The sequence below is a fragment of the Camelina sativa genome, chromosome 13 (genome assembly GCF_030686135.1).
Source record: "Camelina sativa cultivar CO46 ecotype springtype chromosome 13, ASM3068613v1".
NCBI lineage: Eukaryota > Viridiplantae > Streptophyta > Magnoliopsida > Brassicales > Brassicaceae > Camelina > Camelina sativa.
In genome coordinates this window covers 5,206,234-5,225,566 of record NC_141892.1, presented here as the reverse complement: position 1 = coordinate 5,225,566, position 19,333 = coordinate 5,206,234, and the positions used below count along the sequence as shown (strand labels likewise).

Genomic DNA, 19,333 nt, shown 5'->3' with positions numbered 1-19,333 from the left:
TTGTGAACTTAATTTGGGATTATATAGCGAAGAAGCACTAGAAGTCTCTACAAAAAAAAAGATAAAGAACAAAAAAAAAGGCTGAGACATTTATCTCTCAGGAGACGTACCAACCAAAGTTCAAAGTTTCAGTTTTTCAGTTTCACTCGAATGGCGTCAATTTCGTCCTTTGGCTACCTCCCTCAATCCACACCGCTCACCGGAGCTTCCTCCACCACCGTGCGACACCGTACCATCTCATTGTTTCTTCTTCGTCTTCTTCCTTTATTAACTGAAATCTCTCGTTTTTAATTTCCTCAGAGATGCCGGACGACTGTGGCTGCTCGATTAGCCGACCAATCAGATGAATTCTCTACTCTTCGCTCTACCAGTTCGCTTCTGCAATCTTTAGTTTTCCTCTCTCTTATATTGAATATGCGTCCTCCTCCTAAGTAGTAGTGAATTGATTGTGTTTTTAAAAAAACAGGTGGGAATTGTGTTCATATCTCTGGAGAGTTTGATCGCAGAAATTTGTTGGTTTCTTCTGTTGGTTTGTTGATTGGAGCCTTTGCATACGATGTTAAAGATGGAGACTTTGCAGCAGCTTCCCAATTCGCTGACAGTAATAACTTCAATTCTCTTTTTTTTTTTTTTTGAGGACAGAGAATCTTTCTTAAGGTTACATTCCGATTAAGTAGTTCGGTTTCGGTTGTGCCTTTTGGAGCATAGTACCTCAAGATTAAGTAGAGTCATTGGCATTTGTGAATTGGAATACTGTTTGATTGCTCTGACTTTGTCCGCTCACGGTTAGGAGTTTGGTTGTGAGAGAGAAAGATGTGTGTTTTTTAGGTGAATTTATCCGTGCAAAATTTATCGTTGGTTGCTTGACAGCTTTTCGAATATTTTCATAGTGATTGTTGAATACATAGATGTCTCCTTTTTATGAATCCACATTCTTTTGGGTATATGTCTGAACTCACAGTGCCAGCGCTTAAAGGAAAAGATTATGGGAAAACAAAAATGAAGTATCCTGATTATACAGAAACACAGTCTGGTCTTCAGTACAAGGTCACCCCTCATTTTGTGCCAAATCCTTATACAGGTTAGACTCTGACTATGTAGTGAACTTTAACTTGGTGGTTTGAAATGAATGCAGGATTTGCGAGTAGGAACTGGGCCTACAGCAAAGAAGGGTGACAAAGTTGTGGTATGGAATATCTATGGTCTCATGTTTATCTAGAAGTTTGCTGTGGTTAGAGAATTTGGAGTTTGCTTATAATGTTTTAAAGTCCAGAATTTGCTAGTAGTTACTAAAAAATTGAGCTGGGCATGTCAGGTTGACTGGGATGGTTACACTATAGGTTACTATGGCCGCATTTTTGAAGCTCGCAATAAAACTAAAGGGGGTTCTTTTGAGGTATGAACTCGTTTTTGGCTCTTGTCTGTTTTATTAGCAACAAATGATTCAGTTCTTAACATGAGTGTCCTATTTGTATATATGTAGGGGGACGATAAGGAATTTTTCAAATTTACCTTGGGATCGAATGAGGTGTGTGCAATTCTAAATTCTTCTATTTACTATGCTGGTTGTACCAGTTTAAAGCATGGACTCTATTGATGAGGGTATGAACTGTTTCTTTTTGGGTGCTGCATGATCATGGTGTTCCAGGTGATACCTGCTTTCGAGGAGGCTGTCTCTGGGATGGCTCTCGGTGGTGTCAGAAGGTTCAACATCTTTCTAATATCTCTCACACTCTACATATCCTCCATATGATTTTCATTGGGAAGTTCATATAGTAAACAGAAACTTACCTCCTTGGATCAGCGTAGAAGAGATGTCAAGTCTCATACAGTGACTGTTGTTAGAACGAATCAGTGTAATCATTTAGCTTGGTATTGCAGGATAATTGTACCGCCAGAACTAGGATACCCGGATAATGACTACAACAAGAGTGGGCCGAGGCCGATGACTTTCTCTGTGAGCCATTGTGTTTGTTTCATATCTTTATGTATAACAGTATAAGAAATACAAAAAATGTAAATGTTCTCTTTTATGTTGGGCAGGGACAACGTGCATTAGATTTTGTGCTGAGGAACCAAGGGCTCATAGACAAGACACTTCTCTTTGATGTTGAACTCCTCAAAATTGTACCGACTTGATATAGACATCAACAGTTTACGACACTCACGTACATAGATATATATATTTATGATGTGTATACTTTTATCGGCACACTTGTGTAAATTGAGCTCTGTTTATATCATATAATGTTGGATGCCAGCTTTAAGGATCTGTACTGAAGTGTCCTTATGATATATTCAATTAAATAGTCAGAAAAATGCGTTAAAAATTTTAAAGCATGGACTAGAATTTGATTCATCTTTACTTCAGTTCAGTGTATATAAAACTAAAATAAAATCAGTTTTGATTTTGATTCCAATAGAGAAGTAGGTGTGTATTGGATTGTACTTCACTTACAAATAAGTTTTGAGGTGACTTTATAACTCTTCTAGCTGTTATTAAATCTTCCTTTTGATTGAAGAAATTGTATAGGGGTTTACTTCGCAAACATAGCTTTTCCCTATTCGTATAACCTCATAGGGTTTAGTCGTTTAGACTTTGGATAATGATAATCCCTAACATAGATTAGTTATTATTACACTTCATAAATTTTCTCGATATATAAAAATATGAACACAAACTAGTGTTTGCTTCTGTTGTTTTGACTTTTGTTGAGTTAAGCAAATATGGGTAATGGGTTCGATGTCAGAGTCAGCATTAATGGAGACTGCAAAACAAAAGAAGAAGAACCAAGTTGGAGTGACGCATTGTAGAAAGCCCTTAGGTGAGAGTTGTGTCTTTCCAAGTACAAAACCGAGCGATGAATCAACATATATGCTTTTTTATGTATGAAATCAAGACCTGAACATGAGTCCTTCCTCTCTTGAATCGAACGTTTTAAACTGTGGGCATAATGGGACTCCACGTGCAATTAATGCAGGTCCTATATCTACCACTTACCAGCTAGCCCCCGTCTATTTAATATTCAACTTCCCATTTTAAGCTACTGCATTTATACACTTCTCTAACTAATCCTCACACATCATTTTCTGCTTTCGGATTTTTTTTGATTGATTCAACTATATTATTAAGTTCCCTTTATTGCTCTTAACCTCTCTTGCTGTTTTTGGTCACTGTAAAGATTCCCAAGTTCTATGGTTTTGTGAGCCAAAGATCGATTATGGTTGCTTCGGAGATCAAATCCCCTCTGAGTTTCGAACAGGGTACGCCGGGAGGATGTTCTAGCTCGTCTGTGCATCATAGGAAGCAGTTGAGTGTGTTCTTCATAGAATCAGATAACAGACGTCTTGCTCTTGGTCGTGGCTATACCGGAGGAACCACTCCGGTTAATATTCATGGCAAACCCATCACCAATCTCTCCAAAACCGGTGGTTGGATTGCAGCTTTTTTCATTTTCGGTAACTTTCATCTTTTGTCTTATATTTGATGATATAGATAGTTCATAGTTGTGCTTGCCAGCTTAAGTTAGTTTTGGTTGTTGTATGTTTAGGAAATGAAATGGCAGAGAGAATGGCTTATTTCGGATTATCAGTGAACATGGTGGCGTTCATGTTCTACGTAATGCATAGGCCTTTTGAGAGTTCTTCAAACGCAGTCAACAACTTCCTCGGCATCTCTCAAGCCTCCTCTGTTCTTGGAGGCTTCTTAGCTGATGCTTACTTGGGGAGATACTGGACTATCGCCATCTTCACTACCATGTATCTTGTCGTAAGTACTAGAACCTGTTCAATTCTATGAAACATATGTTTCGATATGAAACTATTTTTAAAATCAATGGTATTTTGTATTGTGTTGCTTGTGAAAAGGGGTTGGTAGGAATAACATTGGGGGCAAGTTTGAAGATGTTCGCACCAGACCAGAGCAACTGTGGCCAGTTATCATTGCTCTTAGGAAATTGTGAAGCAGCCAAATCCTGGCAAATGCTTTATCTCTACACGGTTCTCTACATAACCGGATTCGGTGCTGCTGGTATAAGGCCATGTGTTTCCTCATTTGGTGCCGACCAGTTTGATGAGAAGAGTAAAGACTATAAGACACATTTAGACCGTTTCTTCAACTTCTTCTATCTATCAGTCACTTTAGGCGCAATCATTGCCTTCACTTTGGTGGTGTATGTTCAAATGGAACTTGGTTGGGGTATGGCCTTTGGCACATTGGCCACGGCTATGGGGATTTCTAATGCTTTGTTCTTTGCTGGTACACCGCTTTATCGGCATAGGTTGCCTGGTGGTAGTCCATTGACAAGGGTCGCTCAGGTCTTAGTTGCCGCTTTCCGTAAACGAAATGCAGCTTTTACAAGCAGCGAGTTCATTGGTTTGTACGAGGTTCCTGGCTTGAAATCTGCTATCAGTGGCAGTCGTAAAATTCCTCATTCCGATGATTTCATGTAAGTCTTCCTCCTTTGCCTTCTATCTGATTTTTAGGATTTTCAGATTGTAACTAGTAACCATATACAGATGGCTAGACAAGGCTGCGCTTCAGTTGAAAGAAGACGGATTAGAGCCATCTCCATGGAAGCTATGCACAGTAACACAAGTTGAGGAAGTGAAGATTCTGATCAGATTGATTCCAATCCCAGCATGCACTATAATGTTAAGTCTAGTCCTCACAGAGTATCTTACACTCTCAGTGCAACAAGCTTATACACTCAACACACACATTCAACACCTCAAGCTTCCAGTGACGTGCATGCCTGTCTTCCCAGGCCTTAGCATTTTCCTCATTCTCTCCCTGTATTACTCTGTGTTCGTCCCTATCACAAGAAGAATCACTGGCAATCCCCATGGTGCTTCCCAGCTTCAAAGGGTGGGGATAGGCCTAGCAGTTTCTATCATATCAGTAGCTTGGGCTGGACTGTTTGAGAACTACAGGAGACACTACGCGATACAACATGGTTTCGAGTTCAATTTTTTGACACAAATGCCTGAACTAACCGCATACTGGTTATTAATCCAGTACTGTCTCATCGGAATCGCAGAGGTCTTCTGCATTGTAGGGCTATTGGAGTTCCTTTACGAAGAAGCTCCCGATGCTATGAAGAGTATTGGTTCTGCTTACGCTGCTTTAGCAGGCGGGTTAGGGTGTTTTGCTGCCACCATTCTGAACAATATCGTCAAGGCTGCGACTCGGGACTCTGATGGGAAATCGTGGTTGTCGCAAAACATAAACACGGGGAGATTCGACTGTTTGTACTGGCTGCTCACGCTTCTCAGCTTTTTGAATTTCTGTGTTTTCCTTTGGTCAGCTCATAGGTACAAGTACAGGGCTGTTGAATCTGAGGAAGACAAGAGTAGAGCACTTCTATAAAGACACCATCTCTGTGTTCTGTTCTGCATATCATTCTTTTTTTAGAAAGACAGTAGTAACTGTATCGTCCTATTTTGTTAATGTTTAAGAGAGGACAGTCCGCTTAACGGGATTGTTCTTTTGTAAGAAGACCATAAAATTAAGTCCTGAAAACGTATATTTTGGCAATTTTCAATGCATCCACTGAGATACAGAACAGGGAAATAAAAACACTGTTTAACAAATTCTGTTACAAAAAAGGGTCCAAACATACTAATCCTACAACTGTCTAAATATACCTCAGTCCTTTCATATATTGCTGCCTAGATATCACATACTGAGCCGCAGAGTAAACAATTCCTAAAACTCCCAGAATCCGAACTTGAAACACGTCTGTTATTATCACGGCTGCAAAGCTAAGTGGCACGGTCAGCATCGGTGACGCGTCTGTATGTTTGGTGGTGTAACTCCACACGTACCTGTTGAATATAATGTGACCTGGTGCTGTGAGTATTAAGAGAGCCAGGTTCTTCACTGCAAAGAACCATTCACGGCCTCCAATTTCTACTCCCCAACCTGCGTTTCCACCGAACCAAACTTCTTCCCAAACAGTGTAAAGAGAGGATAGTGCCAAGTATGTTGATATGGCTACTGTAACTGGGAAGTATCTCTGTTTATCACCAAACCCGGATAAGAGATCAGAGTCTTGGTTCAGGAGAAGTAAGATTGGAGCCAGGAAGAATATCGCTTGGCTTGAGCCGCCTGACAGGTGGAGGTTGAGGATTACGCATATGGCAAAACACATGATTGTGGCGACGTTACCAACCGCAGGCATCCATGCCGCTCCCTCTTCTGACATTTTCTCTACTGCAAAGCTTTGGATCGAGGTGTTTCGGCGTTGCTGCATCAACCTCATTCGTGTCGGGAATATTCCTCTGGCACCGCCTTGGGTTTTTGATTGACCACTCCTCTCAGAGAATTTATCACGCAAAAGTGAAGTGAGCTCAAACTTAATCAGGAGAGATATAAGCATAAATATCGCTGCATAAAGACCTAGAAGAGATGTTCTTGCACCTTCAATGGCCAACATAGTTGTGACTTTCTTATCCTCCTCCCTTGTGTCCCAACCCCAGGCAACATTATCGTTGAGATCGTTTTTAATTCTGACTTGCCCTTCTAACAAATATGTCACGGGAAAAAGAGCCACGATAAGAGCAAACACCCAGGGAAGCAGCTTTGTGCTTGAGGCAGATGGGAAATGGGTGAAGATGACAAAAACTGAGGCACACACCATTGTTACAACGATCAGGGCGTGTAAAACAGCAGCTTGTAGAAAGAACTCTGCAGATATGTAAACACCCAGAGCTAAACCCATGGCAATGGAATAAAAAGCTCTCAGTTCTACCACATATTTGATTGGGATAAGAGATGTGGCAGCAGCAAGCATCAACAGGAGTGACACAATAAGCAACCAAGACGGCCAAGTCGGTTTGGATGCCATGAATCCATAGATGGAGATGTCATCAGCAGACTGGCGAGCGGCCTTGATCATGTCTGAATGGTAACTCCACGTCATAGGCATCGGTGGCTGCAACAGAATAAACATGCATCCAGTTGCCACTACTAATACCAAGCTTCTTTTAGCTGACTGCAAAAAATAGTAAAATTGTCCTGATCAGTAAAAAATAGTAAAATTGTCCTGATCAGTAAAAAGCGACAACTGAACTCTCATTTTAGTGTTTATACTCTTTACATCAAGACCTTAGTTCCAGCATTTACTACAACTAGATACAGTCTACAGCACGACTATAACTAGATGCAGTCTAACTACTTCATAGAGTTAAAGTAGAGGTTTTAAAACATGAAATGAATGCTTTCAAGAATACAGTTAAATAGAACAATTCTCCTATAAAAACATCAATTTGTTTTCTTTTTATGCCCCATGATGTAGCCTCTGATAGTAACCAACAAACTCATAACATGTTAAATGACCGGCTTGCTAAAGAAATGTTGCTATGATTTACGTCCACCAAGAATCTTGTTGGAGAACTTTTTCTTAGGTATCGGTTCTTTTTCTAGATAATCAGACAGAAATTCATCAAACAAAGCATATGCAAATAGTATAACAGACATACCAAGACATGCGAAAAGTGGAGGGCAACAATTGGTATACAGGCCAGACCAATTGAAACGATGCAGAAACCAAGAAGCAAACCATCAGTAGGAGGTCTTCCATTCCACCACTGCAGAGCATCAAATATTGTTTCCCGGCAAAACCAAACAGAGACAGCAACCACTACGGCATGAGCATAACCTTGCCATGGTTTCATTTTAGAGGCAGATTTCGACTTCTCCCTGCACATTCCACCAATCGAATAACTAAAAATCAAATTTAAAATTCAAAATGAGAAAATGCTTGTAGAAGATAAAATGCCCAGTGCATACTTGTATAGCAGGAGGGGAGGGGAAACAGCCAGCAATAGAGCTACAGACACCCATACAATTGATTTCGATGATAGGAAGAGCATAGCTAACTTTGCTGAATAAAGACAAGTCAAGATCCAGACTGCCTTTTGTCCAATTCGGTGGTCAGCAAATAGTCTTCTCACCACAGCCAATCCTATTAGCGACGTCAAGATAACCATGTAGCTGGGGTACATCACATCGTCTTCCATTCCATAATAGTATATGCTTGAGTAATTGAAAAATCGGTCCTCGATGTAACATAGCAACAATGCATGGGCCACCATACCAGCTTCAGTCAAGAAGTGAAATTTTGATGGAAGAAGAACAAGACCAGGAATCACCATGGCTATGATAATGTTAGCCACTATTAGCTTACAGAATGATTTGAGGAACATGCCGGCTAACCATATGTTTAAATCCCAATAATTATGCATGACGAACCATATAACCATTAAGCTTCCAAGGGCAACAAATGCGAAGTAAGAGGGCACACTTTTCTTTGTAAAAAATCGAGCAAAATAAAGCCCAGCAACTGCAGGAAGCGGAGTAAACTGCAAGATAAACAGAGAATAGAAATTCCATTGTTACTAAAATGGTGTGACAGGGCATAACAAATGAGGCAATTTATGGAATTCAATGTGTCAACTGTCAACTGTCAACTTTTAGAAAGGAAACCTCCATAGATGGACACATGCATTACTTGAAAGCGGTAAAGAGTAAAGCAACTATATCAACTTGCTGCAGCAAATTCTACAAGACTACTATGACAGGCGTCAGCTGCCACATACAAGTCAACTTTCTTTTGCTAAGAAATAGTGTGTGGACTGATAGGACGCACCCGCAGAGAAGGCACAACATTACATCGTCAACATATGCCTTAGTCTATATGTCATATATTTATTTAAAATCACAACTTATAGGACCATGCAACATTACAAACTTTAAACAAATGTATGCTAAAGTTAAAGTTTTGTAAACTTTTTTGCTATTCGATGTTGGAGCTACGGCCTTCAAAAAGCTTATACAGCCGATCCAGTTATATATAAAAGAAAATACAGCTACTTTTCCATTCCTACGACCAACGATTAGATAACATACGATTCTGGTAGCTTGCAATATGCTAGCCTAAAGAGACGAATTTCACGGGATACCTAGTCGACTAATTGAAACCAAAATTTGATTACAGGAAAGACATAGTAATTAAATACTATGCAATGAGAAGTGAAATACTTACCAGAACTGGAAATCCTACAACAATAGCTCCAGCAGAACTCACGATGACAGACAAAGCTGTGAAAAAGGCTGAGCTAAGAGCACCCGATATCATTCCAAGAACAGAAGCACCAGCGCCAGCAGCACCTCCAAGCAGTGTTATGGTCACCAGAAGGTAGTTCAATGGAGGGGGCACTTGAATATACTTCCCAAAAGAGCGGAAAACAACTCTAATCTCCAAACATATCACAATAATGACCATGGCAATAGCCCCATTCACAATCCGAATGCTCTGCAGCTGATGGGAATCCTTGGTAACCCACCATAGACCACCTCTTGTCGAAGCATAGAGCTGGAACAAGAAAGGGATAAAGAACAGAAGCAGCAAATCACAAAATGAAGCAGCTGATGAGAATATCACAGAGTAATGTGACGCCACGTGAAACAGAAGCGGCATAAACATCAAATTCAGCGAAAGGAAACAGCTCTCGAGCTGTCCAAGGATAAAGCTATCATCAGGGATCTCTCCTCCATGGTACTTAACTTCCTGCTTGGTCTTGAACGAAGAAACCCTCGGAATAGCGAAAATCCAATAGAAGACGCAGGCGAACAAGAGGTAATAGTAAGAAGAGTTGTTCATCCCAACGGCAGAGATGGTAGCCCATGCGAAAAACGAAGAGGCGGTGAATGGGACGGAGGCGAACAAGAGACGCTCCAGAGCGACAACAATTGAAGGATTCTCCAGCTGAAGCCATTTGAATTGGAGCGAGGACCAGCAACCAATGAGGAACGTAGTCTCAGCGCAGAGAAAAGCCGCAAGCAAGCCGAGAGGAACGGAATTGAATGAGGATAAGAGAGAAGAAGAGAAGAAGAAGGAGATCTGAGCAGCGATCAACGACATCCATATACCGAGGAATCCTCCGAATTTGACATTGAGAGAATCGACGATGTAGGAGATAAGGAGGCCAATTGTGAGGGTAGCGACAACCGGAGCGCCGCCGAGGTCGAGGAGGAAGGCGGCGCATGGGACAAGAGCAATTGCGATCCGTCCATTGTAAGCGAAGGAAGACGGAGAGAATCGAGAGTTGTTGGATCTCGAAGTAGGAGTAGCTCGATCGATGAAGTTTCTGGTTGAGCCAGGGCTCATGTGAGGGGAGTAAGAGGAGGAGGATACAGTAGGTTCACCGGATGAAGTGGTTATATGCGGCCGGAACAGCCGTGGCTGTAGCTCCGGTGGCATCATCGTCGCCGGAATTTTTTCTTTGGGATACAGATTGAAAGGCGAATCTCGCCGTTCACTGATGGAAGAAGAAAGGATCTGTGTGTTGATTTCGCGGAAACTGTGACGTGTCCGGAGGAATCTTAGCCATTGGATCTTTACCAGTGGGGCTCTCTCTTAATCCTATAGCTTTCGTAGGTCCGCATCCACTGAATAGTGAGCCAAAAACGCTGTCGTTTCAAGGTATGACTAGTGAATACACTGTCGTTTCGTCATGAGGACACGATTCATAGAGATCATTACTCGACAATTGTAACGGACTTGTAATATTCAATAACTTGTGTATAACAAATTAGGGTATACATTATGAATGTTAACGTTACTATCTGTTATTATTTGTTACGGGATTTGTTATTCTTTAATTATTATTTCCCTATCATTCAAGTCTCTCTCACTCACACATTATGTAACGGCGGTTTTATCGGCTGGAATGAAGCTCATGTAGTTCCCACGTTGGAGTTTTCCGGCTAAGAAACTTGGAAACAACATTGGTCTCCAGTATCTTCAAGGCGTCTTCATTCGTCACTGACCTCGGAGTCTTGTACTGACTCACAGAAGAGCCTCGAGACAAGAACAAACTCATGAGCTCATCGAATGCGCCTGGTTTAACAACCTTAATCTCAAGTGGTCCAATGATTTTATCATTCTTTCGTCCTTTTCTGTAAACAGAGTCGAGAGCCTCCTCAACGGTGAAGCAACATTCCTCCAAGACTTTGCGGTCAGGCTGGAGCTTCGCGTTCTTGAATTTGCTCCCGAGTTCCCAGTAGAGCACGTAGTGTCCTGGCAACGAGGAGAGATCCACACGGCTAGTGAAATCCATGAGCATCAGGTCATGTGGCTCCAGCAAGAGACTAGCGTTTTTCACTGCCTTGAGGAGGTCTTCTTCGTAGGTCTTGCTCAAGTCGATGCTCAGAACAACTTTTTGTCTTCCCACAAAATAAAACTGTGGCGCATTGTTGTGGAAACCAGTCACTCGTAAAACATCCCCTAAACGGTACCTATACAGACCTGTAAATCATTACATTTATTTTGTTAGAAAAAACAACATAGACATTTTTTTGAACAAAAGTACTTTTGTTTTGTTACGGTGAGTAAAAGAAACTTACCAGAAAACGTTGTGACAAGAAGTTCATAATCATGGCCAATTTTAACATCAACAAGATCGACGACCACAGGGTCTGAGGTAACATGGCCAGCTTCTTGACGATCTTTCACGACCTCTATAAACTCAAAGTACCCCATACTTGGAATGATGGTGTACGACACATCACTAGGCTTAGACAGAGGATTGAGATTGATTCCGATGAAACATTCAGAGCTGCCATACCAAGATGAAATCAAAGGAAGACCGCCACCATAGAATTCCAGCAACGGAATGTACTGTGCCATGGTGCCGGTAACGACGGCTTCGATGCATTTTGCTTTTGGCCAAAGACTCCTCAATATTCCCTCCCATGGTGTTTTACTGCATTCTTTCTCGATCAGGGTCGCTAGTTCCAGATTTGGAGCGGTGAGGAACTTACTGATCCCGGAAACACATTGGGGATCAGTGATCCAGTCGCTGAGACGGCCAGTCCTAATGTTAGAGCATAACTCATTCCAATGATCTTCGAAAAACTTGATTACTTTGAGGAAGGAAGAAGCATAGGGTGCACCGAGGCGAGCTACGTATTCGCGTTGTAGAAGCCCACAAAGCAATTGGCAGTACATGCCCTGATTAGTGTCTTCACAAGTTGCAATAGTATGAGGGCTTATTTGTACTCTATCCCTGTAAATCATATAACAAACACAATAAAGAAACCTAAATAAAACATTAGTAGAAAGAGTGAACTGTGTTATGTAATGTAGGAGCAAAATTTTAATTGGTTACCAAAGAAAAGAGTTGGTTGGGTTCACGCTTTTCAAAACACAAGTTATCATAAACCTGACCATCAACCCAGAGGCAGTCTCGCTTTCTCGGGTCACAAAATAAAACATGAGAGATTTGCCTTGGGTAAGCCCTTCGATGTGCCTGCATGCATTCAACAACAACAACGGGTTTAGGGTTTTGCTTACTCTGTTTTGGTATCAACAAAAGAGACACAACTTGGAGTTTGGAACTCTTTACTTAAAGACTAGAGGTGCATAGAGAAATCCAAACAAAATCATCTGTTCCAAGTCCTCTGCTGTCAAAGGAATCAACTTTGGAACTCCTCCTGAAGTACCAGTGCTGCAAAAACAATCACTTCCTTACGTCTTTACATATTATATCTACGTTATTGAAGATTAACAAACTTATGTATCAACAAGTTTTGAAAAAAAAAAGATTCCTTTTCTAAATCAGAGGATTAAGAGTATTTTTTTAGATGTACGTGGCCAAGAGCAGACTGATGGGTCGATCACAAATGAGATCAGACGGCTCTCCACTAGCGATACGATCGATATAAGGCTTAATATCTTCGTAGGTCACAACGGGTAGGTTCTTCTTGAAGCTCTGCTTATCAAGTTGACCGTTGAGGAAACCTCTAAGGTACTCTGTTTGGGCATTACGTGAAAGTATTGCTTCGAAAACGGAATCTTGAATCTTCTTTACGTTGGTCGTTACATCCTCAAGAAGAGTCATGGCGGCTATTGGGTTTGTTGGATCGAACTTTGGCAACATGTTTGCTGCTTTTCAATAGTCTGCAACAACAATAACGAAAAGCAAAACCTTAATTCTCTCGTTTACAGGTTAAAAAAAAGTCTTATGACTTGTGGATCACGAATGCTTACAAAAGAGTGAAGAACAAACCTATGTTCTGGAGAAGTAGATGAGCTCTGGCCTCTCGCTGTAGATAAAGGATGTGCTGTGGCAAAAAGATCGTGTGCCGAAAATTCAGGATGGGTTTCCGACAGAGGCACGGAGGCAAGTTAAGCATTATGGGTTCAATATTGATAAATTTGATACCAAAAGTGTTCAAATTATTAATTCAGAAATTTTATATAGCTCACTTAAGTTTACCAATTGAGTTTGACCTCAGCTTAATTGTGATTTTGTAATATAACAATGGGAAAATTGGAAATATTTAAACTTATTAAAATTCTTAGTTATTGTTTCCCCTGTCACACAAATAACGTGACGGTGGTTTTAGCGGGTGGAGTATCGCTCATGTAACTCCCACGTTGGAGTTTTCCGGCTTAGGAACTTGGAAAGAACGTTCTTCTCCAATACCTTCAAGGCATCTTCATTCGTCACCGATCTAGGTGTCTTGTACTGACTCACAGAAGAGCCTCGAGACACGAACAAATTCATGAGCTCGTCGAAAGCGCCAGGCTTAACAACCTTAATCTCAAGTGGTCCAATGCTCTTATCATTCTTTCTTAATTTTCTGTACACAGCGTCGAGAGACTCCTCAACGATGAAGCAACATTCCTCCAAAACATTCGGGTCAGGCTCGAGCTTCGCGTTTTTGACTTTGCTTCCGAGTTCCCAGTAGAGTACGTAGTGTCCTGGAAACGAGGTTGAATCCACACGGCTAGTGAAATCCATGAGCATTAGGTCGTGTGGCTCAAGCAGGAGCTTCGCGTTTGTCACTGCCTTGAGGAGGTCTTCTTCAGAGGTCTTGTCCATGTCTATGCTCAGAACAACTTTCTGTCTTCCCAGGAAACGAAAATGTGGTGCATTGTTGTAGAAACCAGTAACTCTTAAAACATCACCCACACGGTACCTATACAGACCTGTAAAATCATATAAGAGATCATGTGAAAAACATATTGATCTTTGATACACATTAAGAAAAGAAACCAAAATGTCTATGTTCTCGTCTATGAAAACGTTGTGAGACTTACCAGAAAACGTTGTGAGAACAGGTTCATAATCATGACCGACTTTAACATCAACAAGATCCACAACTAGAGGTTTTGCGGAATCATGACTAGCTTCTTGATGGTCTTTCTCGACTTCTAAGAACTCAAAGTACCCCATAGATGGGATGATAGTGTAGGACACATCACAAGGCTTACACAGGGGATTGAAATTGATTCCGATGAAACATTCAGAGGTGACGTACGACCTTGAAATCACAGGAAGACCACCGCTATAGAATTCCAGCAATGGAATGTACTGTGCCATGGAGCCGGTAACGATGGCTTCAATGCATTTTGCTTTTGGCCATAGTCTTGTCACTATTGCCTCCCATGAAGTTTTACTGCATTCTTGCTCGATCAGGCTCGCTAGTTCCGGATTTGGAGCGGTGAGGAACTTACTGATCCCTGAAACACATTCAGCGTCTGTGATCCAGTCGCTGACACGGCCAGTCCTAATGTTTGAGCAGAAATCAGGCCAGTGATCTTTCAAGAACTTGATTACTTTGAGGAAGGAAGAAGCAAAAGCTGCACCGAGGCGAGCTACATTATCTCGATCTACAATCCCACAAAGCAATTGGCAGTACATGCTCTGAGTAGTGTCTGCACAAGTGGAAATCGCAAGCGGGCTTATATGTGTTTGATCCCTGTGAGTCATATAACAAACACAATAAAGAAACACTAGTAGCACTAAGAGGCATGTTCAAAGATTGAATGATGTAGTGTACTCTGGGAGCAAATATTTTAGGGTTTTACCAAAAAGATGAGTTGGTAGGTTTGTAGCTTTTCAGAAAGGAAGTTAGCATAGTCCTGACCATCAAACCAGAGGTAGTCTCGCTTTCTCGGGTCACAAAATAGAACATAAGAGATTTTCCTTCGTTAAGCCCTTGTATGTGCCTGCAAGCAGGGGTTGGGTTAAACTTACTCTCGTTTTAAGTATCAAACAAACAGACAAAACACTTGGAGTTTGGAAAACTCTTTTTACTTGTAGATTAGAAGTGTAGAGAGAGATGTAAACGATTTCCTCTGTTCCAAATCCTCTGTTGTCAAAGGAATCAACTTTGGAACTCCTCCTGAAGTACCCGAGCTGCAGATAAAGTTGTGTCCTTAACTCATCACAGATTCTATAATAAACAATACTTTAAATTTAATCTGCAGAGATTTCATCAAGATTCAAAAAAAAGGTCGATCGTTTAATTTGAAGGAACCTGGCCAAGAGTACACTGATGGGTCGATCACAGATGAGATCAGACGGCTCTCCATTGGCGATACGATCAATATAAGACCTGATATCTTCGTAGGTCACAACGGGTAGGTTCTTCTTGAAGCTTTCCTTATCGAGTTGACCGTTGAGGAAACCTCTAAGATACTCGGTTTGAGCATTACGTGAAAGTATTGCCTCCAAGACGTAATCTTGAATCTGCTTTACGTTGGTGGTCACATCCTCAAGAAGAGACAGACAAGCTTTTTGGTTTGTTGGATCGAGCTTTGGCAACATGCTTGCTTGCTGCTTTTGACTGTCAACAAAAAAGCAAAACCCTGTCCAAGTCTTATCACGAAACTGCTTACAAATAGTGAGGGGAAACCTCAAGTTCTGGCGAGGCCTCCTCTCTCTTAACGCTTGAGAATTTTGGAGGAGAAAGCAGACGCAAGGTGTGATGTGTGTGGCGATATATTCGGTGCCGTCCATAGTGGAGCTCTTTCAGATTTGATATATTATATTTTTTGTTTGTTTTCTTCCATATAGATTAAACGTGTGATTGATACGTTTTGGAGTAATAAATTAATACTAATGTAATATGGAAGAAAAACAAAAAAGTTAGAAAAAGAAATTAAATAATACAGCACTAGTGCACTACTACTATACTATATATACCCTCTGTATTATTTCTGAAACAAAGACTTTTCGAGAAAATTCTAAATGGACATTTATTTTGGAATGGAAAGAGTAAACAAGGAAAGGCACGAAACAGAGTGTGGTTTTGTAATTTGACATTAATCACATTCACATACTGAGAATTGATTAAAAACTTTTACTATAATCTTGTCTTGCGTTCTTTACCATAATCTTGTATTGAGTCCTTCACTCATGTGCTAAAAATTTCTTAATTTTTACCCACTCCAAATGCTCTTATTGATTTCTATTTTTTCCACGAGGGAAAGACGCAAGACAAGATGAAATAGAGTACACTCTGTTTTTATCAAAACAAGATTTCTGACTTTTAAATGAAGGATTGAAATGCTTAATAACCCCTGCCCTCAAGTTAAAAAAGTTTAAAAAAAAAACCTGATTTATCGGTTGGAGTACAGCTCATGTAGCTCCCACGATGGAGTTTTCCGGCTAAAAAACTTGGAAACGACGTTCGCTTCCAATATCTTCAAGGCTTCTTCATTCGTCACCGACCTCGGCGTCTTGTACTGACTCACAGAAGAGCCTCGAGACAAGAACAAACTCATGAGCTCGTCGAAAGCACCAGGATTAATCACCTTAATCTCAAGTGGTCCAATGTTCTTATCATTCTTTCGTCCTTTTCTGTACACAGCGTCGAGTGACTCCTCAATGGTGAAGCAGCATTCCTCCATAACATTCGGGTCGGGCTCAAGCTTCGCGTCCTTGACTTTGCTCCCGAGTTCCCAGTAGAGTACGTAGTGTCCTGGAAACGAGGAAGAATCTACACGGCTAGTGAAATCCATGAGCATCAAGCCATGTGGCTCAAGCAAGAGCTTCGCGTTTGCCACTGCCTTAAGGAGGTCTTCTTCGTAGGTCTTGTCCATGTCGATGCTTAGAACAACTTTCTGTCTTCCAACGAAACGAAAACTTGGCGTATTGTTGTAGAAACCAGTCACCCTTAAAACATCGCCAACACGGTACCTATACAGACCTGTTAAATAGTAGACATCATCATGTCAGAACATATACTTTTGATGCACACACATAGTAAAAAACAATTAAATCGTCCATTTTTGTTAAACAGAGACTTGAAAAGAATTCTAAAAAGACATTTTAATTTGAAAAGTAGAGAGTAAACATGAAAATGGCTTACCAGAAAAAGTTGTGACAACAGGTTCATAATCATGGTCGACTTTAACATCGACAAGATCGACGACCACATGGTTCTTCTCCACGGGATCATGACCAGTTTCTTGATGGTCTTTCTCGACCTCCAAGAACTCGAAGTGCCCCATATATGGCATAATGGTGTACGACACATCACAAGGCTTACACAGAGGATTGAGATTGAGACCGATGAAACATTCAGAGCTGCCGTAAAACGTTGAGATCACAGGAAGACCACCGCTATAAAATTCCACTAACGGAATGTACTGTGCCATGGTGCCTGTAACTACGGCTTCAATGCATTTTGCTTTTGGCCATAGTCTTGTCACTATTGCCTCCCATGAAGTTTTACTGCATTCTTGCTCGATCAGGCTCGCAAGTTCCGGATTTGGAGCTGTGAGGAACTTGCCCATCCCTGATATACACTGGGGGTCTGTGATCCAATCACTGAGACGGGCAGTCCTTATGTTTGAGCATAACTCAGGCCAGTGATCTTCCAAGAACTTTATTACTTTGAGGAAGGAAGAAGCAAAGGGTGCACCGAGACGACCTACATCATCTCGTTGTAGAAGCCCACAAAGCAACTGGCAGTACATGCTCTGAGTAGTGTCTGCACAAGTCGTAATTGTATGCGGGCTTACCTGTGATTGATCCCTGTTAAGTCATATAATAAACAAAATAAAAAAACCTGTCAAGGGAAGCTTTGGTGAAACACGAATAAAAGCAAGCACACATTAGCAGAAAGAGTGAACTGTGGCAATGTATGTAATATGGGAGCAAAGGTTTTATTATTGAATTACCAGATATATGAGTTGGCTGGCTCAATGCTTTTCAAAACACAAGTTAGCATAGTCCTGACCAGTATCCCAGAGGCAGTCTCGCTTTCTCGGGTTACAAAATAAAACATGAGAGATTTCCCTTCTCTAATCCCCTCGATGTGCCTGCAGACCGAGATTAATAAGTTTTATTTAGGTTTTTTACTCTCATTTTTCTGGTATCAATAAAACAGACACATGCAAGTTGGAATTTAAGGACTCTTTTTACTTGTAGAGTAGAGGTCTGTAGAGAGATGCAAACGATAACCTCTGTTTCAAATCCTCTGTTGTCAAAGGAATCAACTTTGGAACTCCTCCTGAAGTACCCGAGCTGCATATAAAATTGCTTCCTTAACTCTTTGCATATTCTATAATTAACTTATACTTGTACATTTTTTTCAATTGTAACAACAAACTCTTGTATCAACAAGTTTCAACCAAGAGCCTAGATTTCAAGTCTCTTCTCGAAATTTTAAGTCAACAATTGGTCTAAATGTTGAAGCATATAAATTTTGCATTAAACTTCTACATCCAAAACTTCGAGTAATTGTTTTAGTTATGACAGATTCACATAGCAGAAATTTTGTTTGCTTTGAATCTGCTGCAGAGATTCCAAGAATCAGATAAAGGTGGATCATTTAAGCTGAAGGAACCTGGTCAAAAGTACACTGATGGGTCGATCACAGATGACATTTGACGGCTCTCCATTATTAGCGATACGGTCGATATAAGGCCTAATATCTTCGTAGGTCACAACGGGCAGGTTCTTCTTGAAGCTTTGCTTATCGACTTGACCGTTGAGGAATCCTCTAAGGTACTCGGTTTGAGCGTTACGTGAAAGTATTGCTTCCAAGAGGGAATCTTGAATCTGCTTTACGTTTGTGGTCACATCTTCAAGAAGAGACAAGCAAGCTTCTGTGTTTGTTGGGTCGAACCTTGGTAACATGATTGATTGTCTGCTACAAAACGCTAGCAAAACCTTAATTCTATGTCTTTATTACGAAATTGCTTACAAAAGAGTGAAAAAAAAAAAAAAAAAAAAAAAAGAGACCTTTGTTATGGCGAGGTGGATGAGCTCTGGCCTCTCACCTTTGTTATGGCGAGATGGATGAGCTCTGGCCTCTCTCTCTCTCTCCAGCAAAAGCCAACGGTGTGCTGTGGCGTAATGTTTGATTTGCCGTAAATTCTTGATATTGATAAACAGATTTGTTATTTTAACATAAAAACCAGAAAATATTTGTTAATTTTTCAGAAAGTGGTTTTAACAAAAGGCTTTGAAACAAACAATGCAACACGTGGTGTGGTGAATATTACGAGGAGATAAGACATAAGCT

At 40.9% G+C, this 19,333-nt stretch overlaps 6 protein-coding genes across 10 annotated transcripts; 2 read left to right on the top strand and 4 right to left on the bottom strand.

Moving 5' to 3' along the window:
- Positions 1–2: 2 nt before the first annotated feature.
- Positions 3–2,260, top strand: LOC104735343 (peptidyl-prolyl cis-trans isomerase FKBP19, chloroplastic). Its single transcript, XM_010455110.3, has 10 exons — positions 3–219; positions 301–370; positions 467–601; positions 962–1,047; positions 1,136–1,186; positions 1,316–1,396; positions 1,484–1,528; positions 1,649–1,704; positions 1,882–1,957; positions 2,044–2,260. Exons 1-10 carry the CDS (start codon positions 151–153, stop codon positions 2,137–2,139), a joined length of 765 nt encoding a protein of 254 aa, XP_010453412.1. The 5' UTR covers positions 3–150; the 3' UTR covers positions 2,140–2,260.
- Positions 2,261–2,904: 644 nt separating this feature from the next.
- Positions 2,905–5,536, top strand: LOC104735341 (protein NRT1/ PTR FAMILY 6.1-like). The gene is made up of 4 exons (XM_010455108.3): positions 2,905–3,459; positions 3,552–3,769; positions 3,868–4,448; positions 4,519–5,536. The coding sequence occupies exons 1-4, from the start codon at positions 3,222–3,224 to the stop codon at positions 5,366–5,368; spliced, it is 1,887 nt and encodes a 628-aa protein (XP_010453410.1). The 5' UTR covers positions 2,905–3,221; the 3' UTR covers positions 5,369–5,536.
- On the bottom strand, positions 5,487–10,452 carry LOC104735342 (uncharacterized). Its single transcript, XM_087480523.1, has 4 exons — positions 9,048–10,452; positions 7,793–8,364; positions 7,483–7,702; positions 5,487–6,995 (listed from the first exon to the last, which is right to left on the bottom strand). Exons 1-4 carry the CDS (start codon positions 10,266–10,268, stop codon positions 5,637–5,639), a joined length of 3,372 nt encoding a protein of 1,123 aa, XP_087336649.1. The 5' UTR covers positions 10,269–10,452; the 3' UTR covers positions 5,487–5,636.
- Positions 10,453–10,543: 91 nt separating this feature from the next.
- Positions 10,544–13,092, bottom strand: LOC104735339 (indole-3-acetic acid-amido synthetase GH3.15-like). Its single transcript, XM_010455107.2, has 6 exons — positions 13,056–13,092; positions 12,656–12,965; positions 12,412–12,513; positions 12,175–12,315; positions 11,411–12,072; positions 10,544–11,312 (listed from the first exon to the last, which is right to left on the bottom strand). The coding sequence occupies exons 2-6, from the start codon at positions 12,943–12,945 to the stop codon at positions 10,723–10,725; spliced, it is 1,785 nt and encodes a 594-aa protein (XP_010453409.2). The 5' UTR covers positions 12,946–12,965; positions 13,056–13,092; the 3' UTR covers positions 10,544–10,722.
- A 246-nt stretch (positions 13,093–13,338) lies between these two features.
- LOC104735337 (indole-3-acetic acid-amido synthetase GH3.15) lies at positions 13,339–17,008 on the bottom strand. 4 transcript variants are annotated; one of them, XM_010455103.3, is made up of 6 exons: positions 16,414–17,008; positions 15,335–15,665; positions 15,112–15,213; positions 14,883–15,023; positions 14,112–14,773; positions 13,339–14,000 (listed from the first exon to the last, which is right to left on the bottom strand). In XM_010455103.3, the coding sequence occupies exons 1-6, from the start codon at positions 16,439–16,441 to the stop codon at positions 13,411–13,413; spliced, it is 1,854 nt and encodes a 617-aa protein (XP_010453405.1). In that variant the 5' UTR covers positions 16,442–17,008; the 3' UTR covers positions 13,339–13,410. The 4 variants fall into 4 exon arrangements, with proteins under 4 accessions (XP_010453405.1, XP_087336651.1, XP_010453404.1 ...); XM_087480525.1 differs by having other exon boundaries at positions 15,112–15,250; positions 15,335–15,643; XM_010455102.3 differs by lacking the exon at positions 16,414–17,008 and having other exon boundaries at positions 15,335–16,129.
- Positions 16,236–19,256, bottom strand: LOC104735338 (indole-3-acetic acid-amido synthetase GH3.15). Of its 2 annotated transcripts, none has more exons than XM_010455104.3 (6): positions 19,051–19,256; positions 18,653–18,955; positions 18,229–18,330; positions 17,985–18,125; positions 17,171–17,838; positions 16,236–17,008 (listed from the first exon to the last, which is right to left on the bottom strand). In XM_010455104.3, the coding sequence occupies exons 2-6, from the start codon at positions 18,943–18,945 to the stop codon at positions 16,419–16,421; spliced, it is 1,794 nt and encodes a 597-aa protein (XP_010453406.2). In that variant the 5' UTR covers positions 18,946–18,955; positions 19,051–19,256; the 3' UTR covers positions 16,236–16,418. The 2 variants fall into 2 exon arrangements, with proteins under 2 accessions (XP_010453406.2, XP_010453408.2); XM_010455106.3 differs by having other exon boundaries at positions 18,653–18,958; positions 19,051–19,241.
- Positions 19,257–19,333: the final 77 nt, after the last annotated feature.